This window comes from Trichechus manatus, unplaced genomic scaffold (assembly GCF_000243295.1).
Source record: "Trichechus manatus latirostris isolate Lorelei unplaced genomic scaffold, TriManLat1.0 scaffold00100, whole genome shotgun sequence".
NCBI classification, from domain to species: domain Eukaryota; kingdom Metazoa; phylum Chordata; class Mammalia; order Sirenia; family Trichechidae; genus Trichechus; species Trichechus manatus.
This window is the reverse complement of record NW_004444036.1, coordinates 9100197-9111432: the sequence shown is the minus strand read 5'-3', so window position 1 is coordinate 9111432 and position 11236 is coordinate 9100197. Positions and strand designations below refer to the sequence as shown.

The 11236-nt window shown below is 40.8% G+C and overlaps 1 protein-coding gene across 1 annotated transcript in view; it reads right to left on the bottom strand.

Moving 5' to 3' along the window:
* Positions 1-887: 887 nt before the first annotated feature.
* The window catches only part of PDK3 (pyruvate dehydrogenase kinase 3), an 88689-nt gene continuing 78340 nt past the window's right edge, over positions 888-11236 (bottom strand). Inside the window, exon 12 of the mRNA XM_004382860.2 lies at positions 888-7442. Within this exon, the coding sequence (XP_004382917.1) occupies positions 7412-7442 (31 nt within the window). The 3' untranslated portion in view covers positions 888-7411. The remainder of the gene's footprint in view (positions 7443-11236) is intronic.

Below are 11236 nucleotides of genomic sequence, written 5' to 3'. Positions count from 1 at the left end.
ACAACCCAAAGACCCATCGGATCCTATCATTGGGATCGTGGGGGAATTCAGGTCCCTATTTTTGAGACAGGTGCAAAGGCAGAAACAAAGGTTTCTCAAGAATTTTGTCACAACATCGTTGTCATTTAATTCATTTTGGGCGTGAACATACTTCTGCTAACCTGTGGACTTGGGAGATGATCCTTTCCTCTACCTCTCAAACAATTTGCAAGTGTGAAACAGGGTCTTCTCCTGACAAGCAGCTATTTTAATTCCAGCATCATCCTCCAGATGCTACAAGTGGGAAAGTTTTATTTAAATAATGAGTTCTGAAGTCCGAAAAGCCGTATCCTGAACCTGCTGTCACTGTGTTTTTACGATGAGTTGTTGTTGTTGAGTGCCGTTGAGTCAATTTCAACTCATAGCAACCCCGTACGACAGAGTAGAACTGCCCCATAGGGTTTCCTAGGCTGTAATCTTCACGGGAGCAGATCGCCAGGTCTTTTCTCTCGTGGAGCCGCTGGCCGGTTCGCACCGCCAACCTTCCGGTTAGCAGCTGAGCGCTTAGCCGTTGCACCACCAGGGCTCCTTTTTATGAGATCTGACTGTAAAGCTGGCTTCTCTCCCCTCACCACTGTTCTCTGCTGGTCAGGGAGCCAATGAAATGAAATGGCCAAAGTTGGCTCTGTCTGCCCAGAGCTGCGGTGCGTGGGCCACGCAGTCACCCCCAGAGCCGAGCACAGAACAGGTCTGCTCCAAATTCAGATCAATAGAGACAAAGATAAAAGAGCTCAGGAGTCACTATCACCTCCTCATCTAAGGAGCACATCTGTCCAGGAGAAGAACATTTAGAAGGCTTGGTGCCTCCCACCCCCCTCACCCCCACAGCCTGGCTTTCTTTTCCTCCATCGCATTTATCTCCCAAATGTACTATCAAATGTCTTTGTTTTGTTTCTAGTCTGTCTCCCCTATTAAAACGTGAGCTTCACCACCCAGGCGTTTCTGTCGGCTTTGATCACTATCAGATTCCCAGCACCTAGCGGTTTCTAGCACATAAGAGACACTCTGTTTTTTAAATGGAGGAATGAACAGCGCTTTCCATGACGCTTCTGTCTCCCACCTTGGCTTCTTTAGTCTCTCGTACACGTAGGTGCCCATGTTCAATTCTGCATTTCACAGCAGGCACAGACAAGGGCAGACTCTGAGCGCAGGGGAAGGTACAGCATAGGAGGGCTTGGGGCATGGAGCAAGCTGTCACACATGCTCCTTGGCCGTTCTGCTAGAGCTCTGAAGGGGAGCAGTTTGCTGCTGGCTGTCTAGTGGAATGGGCTGGTCCCTGAGGAAAAACACCAAACCAAACCAAACTCGTTGCCATCGAGTTGATTTCAACTCGTAGTGATCCAATGTGACAGAGTAGAACTGCCCCATACAGTTTCCAAGGAGCACCTGGTAGATTCAAACTGCTGCCCTTTTGGTTAGCAGCCGTAGCTCTTAACCACTATGCCACCAGGGTTTCCTGAATCCTACAAACAGACAAATCAAACCTCCAACCTGAATGAAGCTGCATTCCCCGTGCTCTACCTGTAAATGCACTTTCTACACATTAACCCGTGTGCTGCTATAGCAAGCCCCAGGCCAACAGACCATTTCAACATACAGTTGTGAATAACAAAAGCAATCCTGATGTGGACTTCACACCTTTCTATCCCTGGGTGGTGCAAGCAGCTAACGCACTCAGCTGCTAACCGCAAGACTGGAGTCCACCCAGATGTGCCTCAGAAGAAAGCCCTGGCAATCAACTTCTGAAAAATCAGCCATTGAAAACCCTATGGAGCAGTGTTCTACTCTGACACACATGGGGTCGCCATGAGTAGGAATCGACTTGACGGCAACAACAGAACAGTTTGATTGAAAAGACAGATAGGAAAAGATGTCACAGTAAAGCTCTCAGAAGGGTTAACACCCTCAGTTGGACAGTTAAAGAACAACCTGCTAATAAAAAACAGCTCATACTTCTCTTGACAACTCTGATTCTGTGCTATTCTGAAATACGCTATTGTATTTAATTAATGAATTAATAACTGCCTATGGTTGATAGCTTCAAACATTCATTAAAATCTCACATGATCCCTATTTTCAAACCAGAAGGTACTGATATCTCTAATCAAGGGAACAGGAACCTGGGTTAAAAGTTATCTTTCTACACAGAACAATAAACAAAAATCCTGTATTGATTAAGTAGTTAATGGTTCTTTCCTGCTAGCAATATTGGTTCCCTCTGCTTACTAACATATAAACTATGAAGGACATTATCTTCAAAGTCAATGTTTAAGCACCTGGACTGCTGGGAAAGATGGCAGAATAAATGCATGTTTATATAACTACTCCTGCCCTCCAACACACACACCCAAAAATTGAAAAACAAGCTGTCTGTGATGAAGCCGATAGAAGCCCCAACCCCACACTATGGACTGTAGGGGAGCGTCTGACAGATACAATGAAGCTGGCACTAATTAAAGAAGAATTCTCATATTTGCCAGGAATTTCTCCTAGTCTCAAGCAGGCCATAATTACTGGGCAGTTAATGAGAGGGTTCCAAAGGACTCTACCAATAATTTCTTAACTTGGAGAAAAAAGGACGGGCAGCAGGAGAAGCCAAGTGCACTCTGCGTGGGCACATTTCCAGAAACAAAGAGCAGGGGATTGGTTGGGCTGAAGGCGAAATCTCAGATGCATAATGCTTTCCTTCGGACACAAGAAGGGCGCGTGGAGCTGAAGCAGAGGAGAGAAACGGTAACTCAGGAGCCAACCACACAAATGCTGACTATATATGATCCAGCAGAGCAGAAGTATGGACCCACTACACTCCTGCTTGGGTGATGTCTGATGGAAATGAAGAAACTCAAGCGAGACCCCTGTCCCCCAATGGGCCCAGGCAGATCCAGGGCATAGGATTCAGCAGCATAGAAGGCACTCAGAGACAACATACCCCAAAACCATCTCCAACATTACAATCTGCCAATATCTAGCCTTATAGTTCAAGGTCTAAGATGATCATTCAAACACTTCCCACCCAAAAATGGAGGAGTCAAGGAGGATTTTCCACACTAGTCCTGGGCAGACAGAACGGTTCCATTCAAAGATAAATAATAAGCAGCTAAAGTCATCACGATACTTGTACAACAACATAAAAACAAAACAGCCAAGAAAGGAGCGAAAGAAGCAAGAGAGTTAAACACACTCTGGAAAAAGAGCGGTTTCAGAAACCAAGAAAATCGTAGACAAAGCCATTCAGACCTCAAAGAAATGAAATAGGGAATCAAAGAGGATAACATAATGAGGTGGGGGAAAGCTGGCAGAGCTCAGGAAAGGAACCGAGATAAAAAAGAAAACTATAACAGAAGTGAAAGCCACATTACAAGCATCAAGCACTGGAATCATCAGTGTAGAAAACTGAGTCAGCAAAATGGAGGGTAAGGCTTGAGAAAAAAAATTATACATAGCATGAAGAAAGACAAGGAGATGAAAGTGATCAAAAGAAAGATAAATGTGAAGGATAGATAAGAGAGCCAATAAAAAAAACAAAACAAAAAAACTGGTGCTGTAGAGTTGATTCCGACTCATAGCGACCATACAGGACAGAGTAGAACTGACCCATAGTGTTTCCAAGGAGCAGCTGGTGGATTCGAACTGCTGACCTTCTGGTTAGCAGCCTGAACTCTTAACCACTGCACCACCAGGGCTCCAAGAGAGCCAACATAAGGACAGAATAAACCAATATGAAATGCAGTAAGGCCCCAATGTCAATATCTGCTATTCACTGCGTGCCAGGAAGAGGCAACAGACAACTGTCAATCCTGAGACATACGCAAATGAAGTTACTGAATTTCAAGGACAAAAAATCACAAGTATCCAGGGCAGACAAGCAGGTCACCTCCCAACACCACCAGACACGGGAAGACGATAAAGCAGTATCTCCAAAGAATCGAGGGAGAAGAGATGTGACCCAAGAATCCAACAGCCAACCAAGTTGTTCATAAGTAATGGCAAGAGAAATACATTTGTGCACATACAAGAAAATCTAACTGAAGCTGTAATCTAGTCCACCCAAGGATAAAAGCATCAACTCTCGAATGTGGAGTCTTTGTATGAAAGGGCTGGCAGTGAGTACTGAATTCATTCAAACATAGAATTAAATCTAAATAACTATAGTAATTACCTACAGCTATACACTTTAAGTTGCCTGTCTTTCTAGGTAAAAGCTGCCAAATCCATTCAATTAGCTCCTCTTACTAACTATGCCAAAATGAAAACACACAAAAGAAAATCTTTCCTGAATGGAATTATCTTGTACTATATAAAAGTTTTGGTTTATAGCTTACCCTTCAGCGCTAATATACCCAAGAAATTCCTCAAAAGAGAGATAATGCTAATTACCTGGTGCATTGTTGAGAGCACCAGCCTAAGAAGGAGAAGACCCAACTACCCGCTTCGGTTCGGTCATTTAGTTACCATGCCACCTTGGAAAACGACTTAATTGCTTTGGGGCTCACATGAAAAACAGAGAATACCTGCGTGGTCCACCTCACAGCGTTGTAAGGATCAAAAGGATGGCGCATGTGAAGGGTCTTTGTAATCTGTAAGCCAGGCTATAAAACCATGTCTCCGTTTGGATGGAAAGAACCCAGTATATTAAGGAGCCAAAATCAGATATTCAGAGACAAAGAAAAGATCTGATGGCTCCTGTGGATCACTCCCTACTTCCGTCCATTTCTCTACATTTTAAAGTCATTTCTTCGTACTATAAGAAGGAAATTCAGTACTTCCACAGCTCTTTACCTGAACTATTTTTATATTGGAAACAAGGACAGTTTAAGAACTTTGAAAGATGATGCCCCATCACCCAAGCTAAATAAATGCCTGTCAATTTTCATTCTTTGATTCAACTAATATTTAGGGTGATGTCTGGTGGAAATAGGGAAACCTACCACATGCCAGGCACTATTCCAAACAGTAGGCATGGTCCCCAAATACTTAAAATAAAATACAGTAAAAGAGAGGGAAAAAGGAGGAATGAAGAGAACTAACCAAATTTAGCTGACAAGGGGGCAATGTCTATTTATATTATAACCTGTATGTAGAAATCTGACGATTTTCTTATAGACAAACCCAGCAAACAGTCAGAAGGATGTGCCTTCATCAGTACAGCCAACAAAAAGGAGAGATAAATACTTGGGTAAAAGGGCTAGTAGAACTGTTAGAATACAAGATGTTTCTGGAACTCTTCCTGTGGTTGCTTTAAGAGCAAAGTTAAATACAGAAAACAAAGACAGGAGAAGGAATATTGTACTGGGGTCAGATGGGTATACATAAGAAGAGTACATTAGAAAAGGTCTACCAATTAAGTTACTAAAACATTGAAAAAAATTTTACTTTTGAAAAAGACTTGTAAAGGGAGGAATGTAATAGGATTTTTCCACCTCATATTTTCCACATTCAACCTTTACATGGTGGTGGTGTGAGGGCAAAATGATCAATGAACATTTTTCAATCACATAATAAAAATAATGACAGAACAAGGCAACAGGTAACACTAACTGAATCTGCTGACCCCCCGCCTATAGAGTGTATCATACTTGGAAGTGTAAATGAGTATGTTCTGAAACCGAGGCCTAGTAAGGAAGACACCAATATACTACCTAATGTTTACAAGGAAGCTAGGGTCTTTAAATGTGAAGGACCATTATTTTTACATCATTTACACAACAAGAAAATAATCATATGGAACAGCCCCATTCCTAGGACACCGACTTAGTTCTCACAACAATGGCCCCCACATGGACCACCCTGCCATCAGAAAGTACATCGACAGTCCTTTTACCTGACTGCATAGATATGAGTTCTGATGAGATGCTTCTAAGGATGGAAGAGATGAGAGCTTTCTAAAGGTGAAAGGAAACTACCATGAGCTCAGGTAATATAATGATATGAAAGAAAATCAGATTCAGTGCAACTAAGAGAAACGATGTAATCAACCCAGGTGCAGCTGGTCAGAGCACACCTTTTCCCAGGGAAAAATCCCCCACCATGTTAACCATGGCGACAGCTGCACCGACACTATCTTATGACAAAAGAATGAAGAAGACAAGTTAAAAGTTTTAAATCAGTGGGCTGTAATACTTAAAAACTGGACTGAACACATTTATATGGACATTACAAGAGGGGAGAAGTCAGGATAGAGAATACATATGAGAAATGACAGTGAAGAGAAACACATCCTGTGGAGCTGTGGAAAATGCTGATTTTAATATGGACTCTCAGATAGCTTCTGTTTCTAAGGGTAAATATAATACGACTCCTCTTTCCTTACCCCAAGTCCTCTGCCAATTTCCACTTCCCACATTCAGCTAAAAAGCAAAAGACTGTGAAAATCAGATTGAGTTGACCATTCTAAAACTGGCTAAAATCAATGAAAATGAAAATTATGAGGACCTAGGGCAATTTTCAAAATAAACCAGATGGAACTTTTTCCCTTCAATAGTCCATCTTACCGCTAGTAAAGCGTACCACACAGGGACTAGAAGACTACAATGGAAAAGAATATGACAAAAGTCCCTTATGAGATGGGTTAAGTCTTTACATAAGCAAAAAATTCTACTTTCTACTCTTTACAAACTTGCTACCGATCAGAAGGCAGTTTTTCACTTAAGATCTTTGAAACCAAGCAGTTAAGTGAAAAAGTCCAAGACGACTTTTGGATTACTTTAATCAACAGAATGGAAATATACAAATGAATTTTAAAATAAAATCAATGCATTGATGAATAAGATCTAACACGAAAGTACCCATACCTCACAATGAGAATACGAGATGGAGGAAGGCAAGAGTCTAAACCAAAGAGTGGAAGAGAAATGCATATGAGGGAAGCTGGGCTCTGGGACTGAATTATCAAGACATGCTCAGCTGATGTCTTCAACCTCCAGATTCCTCAGGCCTTAGTTGGTGGTTTGGGACAAACATGGTATTTGGTCATAAAGAGCAACAGTAGATATCTTCTGTGTCAGGAAGGGGGAAGGAGCTTGGAATCTTGGGAAGACTGTAGACACCTGACTCTATGATAATGAGGCGGAGGGTATGAGGACATGAGAGCGCTCTGGAGGCTCCGTGTTCTCGTGTGCCAGGCGCCAATCACAACACAGCAAAGTACTACGAAAAGTTACTCAATTTACAAATTACTAGTTTCTGTGGAAGAGCTGGAGTAGCTACAGGAAGGGCTCCATGGAAAAGGTCCAGCTGGTATGGAGAAAATACATGTTCAAGCACTGGAATAACTATGGTTCTGCTCTCAGAGTTGGTAGAGGAAAGGAATTCTCTCTGGTTGACTTGCAGAAGATGGTCTTTCTTCACAGAGAGGACCAGAGCATTCAGTTCTCTACAAAGTTCTATTAGTCTTGATCTTGTCCCTACAAAGAAATAACAGTAATATCCATAATGAGTTTATGAGTACAACTTCCTCTAGTTTAGCCAGAACTTACTCAGAGCATTTAGTTATAGTGATATTTCAAAAACTCTTGCCTGTTCTCAGGATTATTTTCTATAGTTCCTACAGAAAAAGAATTACCATTTAATTACTTATATATACTTTAAAACAGTTCTTTACTCTCAGTTAAAAACCTGATTAGAAATGGGGAATGACTGCTAATGGGTATGAGGTTTCTTTTTGAGGTGATGAAAATTTTCTAAAATTAGATAGTAGTGAAGGCTGTACAACTCTGTGAATATACCAAAACAAACAAACAAACAAAAAAAAAACAAAAACAAAAAAAACACTGCTGTCGAGCCGATTCCAACTCATAGTGCCCCTACAGGACAGGGCAGAACTGCCTCACAGGGTTTCCAAGGCTGTGAATCTTTATGGAAGCAGACTGCCACATCTTTCTCCCATGGAGCAGCTGGTGGATTCGAACCACTGACCTTTTGGTTAGCAGCCAAGCACTTTAACCACTGTGCCACCAGAGCTCCTGAAGATACTAAAAACCACTGAACTGTATACTTTAAAAGGGTGAATTTTAAGGTATGTGAATTATATCTCGGTAAAACTTATTTTTAAAAAACCTAATTAGAGAATAAATTTTCTTAGAATTTCTCATGTATAACCATCTAGTGAATTTATCATACCTAATAAATATTTCCCCCAAATCTCCATCAAGATCCTATTTGTATAATTTAACAATTTTAATTGTCAGGCTAAGCATTTTAGGATTTTAAAAACTGCCTTCTGATAAAATTTGTTTGCCTAATAACGTATTAGAAATTAAGATTCATACCTAATCACAATAGTATATAACCAGGGCTTAGAACCAGTTTGTTCCACCCCGGATATACTGAATCCGAATCTATATTTTAACAAGATCCCCAGGTGATTCTTACGTATAATAAATTTTGAGAACCACTGCTCTACTTGTGGTTCTCAGAACTGGTCCCTAACCAGCAGCATTAGCATCGCCTGGGAACTTGTTAGAAATTAAAATTCTCAGCTGGGGTTCAAACTGGAAGGAACCTGTCCGAAGCCTTGTATAAACCAAACCAAAAACCAAACCCATTGCTGTCGAGTCGATTCTGACTCATAGCGACCCTACAGGACAGAGTAGAACTGCCCCACAGGGTTTCCAAGGAGCAGCTGGTGGATTCGAAACTGCCGACCTTTTGGTTAGCAGCTGAACTCTGAACCCCTGTGCCACCAGGGCTCCCCCATCAGTAGAGATGCCCTTTATATCATTCATCAGAAAAGACCAATGCTACTAAACTGATACAAAATTGCAATGCCATATAAAATATATTTGCAAACAAATACCTTTCTATTGCATTATGTTAAAGATGTTAAGAATCAAGGTTTTCAGGGTAAGGAGAAAAATGTTCAATTAAAATATATTAAGAAGAAACACTGCAATGTTAAAATAGAACTAAAAATATCGGTATGAAAATAGGATTTAAATACAGGCAGTCCCCGGGTTACGAATAAGATCCATTTCTGATTGTGTCTTTAAGAATTTGTAGGTAAGTCAGAATACATGCATATGGTTCTTATTTAGCCGTACTTTAGTGCAAGAAAAGGTTCAAAGCCTTTTCAATGATTTAAAAGCTGCACGTGCAGCAAGTGAAGTAAGAGATTGTGATGAAGAATTTGTTGTGAGTAGGGGCTGGTTCAATGGTTTCAAAGTGAGGGCAAATTTACATAACATTAAAGGACCAGTAGGAGTTGTCCGTAAGTTGAACGTTCGTAACCCAGGGACAGCCTGTATATAATTTTTATAGCTCTGGTTAGAAAAAGGACCTAGAAAAGGTATAGTGAGCACTCCCAACTTCCCAGATTAGGGTCTGTAATACCTTTTAAAAGGAAACAGGGCTCCTTGGAGGAAATGGCTGATTCCAGGACAGGGGCAGGAAAGATATATGAGTCTAGGATATTGCCATGGGCCAGAAAGCAAGCAAGCTTTCAAAGATTAAGGATTTTTTGTCTGTGAAACACACAGGATCCAGCTTGAAATAGCTCTCATTGGCCAAAGGTGTGCCAATTTTAGCATCGAAAGAATAATGACCACTACACGCAATAACATGGATGAATCTCACAGGAAGCCAGACACAAATAGAGTACATACTATATATTCCTTTTATGTTGCGTTCAAGAGGTAAAACTTACCTATGGTGATAGAAGTCAGAATAATGGGTACATGGGGCAGGGAGGATAGGAAGTTTGACTAAGAAGGGGCCTTTTGGGGTGCTGGAAATATAGTAAAAATTCATCAAGCTATAACTTTAAGATCTGTACACTTTACCATACACATGTTATACTTCAGTAAGTACTGACTGAAACATATCAAAGCAAGAAAAATCTACAATACCCATAATAACTCTCAGAAAAGAGAAAGCCAGGCTCATCTGTCACCATTTAAGGTGGCTTTTAATCAATTTCTTACCTCGAAAATTGGTAATTAAAGGGAAAGATTTAAATGCTTATCCTGGCTTGCCAGGAAGAACTGTAATTTCAAGGTACCTAAATGGTCTTAGGAGCCCTGGTGGCGCAGTGCTTAAGAGCTCGGCTGCTAACCAAAAGGTCACAGTTCGAATCCACCAGCCGTTCCCTGGAAACCCTATGGGGCAGTCCTACTCTGTCCTATAGGGTCGCTATGAGTCAGAATTGACTCCACGGCAATGGGTTTGGTTTAGTTGATGAAGAAGAGCTTTACTTTACAGGAAAGTGTCAGCTGATAGCCAAAGGAATGATATTCTTAGAAAAAATCATTTACAAACTGTAATAAAATTACTGATTCGAGCCAAATTTATCAATTGGTGTAAAAAACATTAGATGCATGGTTGATGGGTAACTGTACACTCATACAGTGCCAAAATAACACCATCCAGATTACTTTCTGGTTGACAAGGGAAAATACCATGGAGGGAACACACCTAGACTATGGTCAATCTTAACATCACTAATGGTGCATCAACCAGATATCAGCGTAATTCTGCAATGGCATTTACAAAACAGTCTAGCAAAAAAAAAAAAAAAAAAAACCGCTTAATTTGAATCCATCAAGCCTTTAGCTTGACTTCCAGTTTACAGGCAATACAGGGAATGGGGAACAAGTGAAGTGACATTTCAAAGAAGAAATCAAACAAATCAAGGCAGGACATTTTGCAGGACAACTGGCATGGTCTCTCAGCAAAGAAGAATTGTTCTACATTAAAAACTACTTGAGACATAACCCCCCAAAAAACCAAACCCATTGCCATCGAGTGGATTCCGACTCATAGTGACCCTATAGGACAGAGCAGAACTGCCCCACAGGGTTTCCAAGGAGCGGCTGGTGGATTTGAACTGCTGACCTTTTGGTTAGCAACCGACCTCTTAGGGGCTGCGCCACCAGAGCTCTGAGACATAACCAGATGTGTTAGATGGTCCTGTAACAAACCCTGGTTTGGACAAATCAGGGGAAGTTAAAATTATCAGTTAATTGCAATACAAATACCTTTCTATTGCATTATGCTAGGTATGTTAAAAATCAAGGTTTTCAGGGTAAGGAGAAATATATTCAATTAAATTAAGAAGAAACACTGCAACGCTGAAATAGAACTAAAAATATCAGATGCAAATATATTGACATGAAAAGGTGGAGATGGTCAAATAAAAAAAAGCAGTTTATAAAACCGTATGAATGGTATGGTCTCATTTTGGAAAAAAATATATACAAATAGC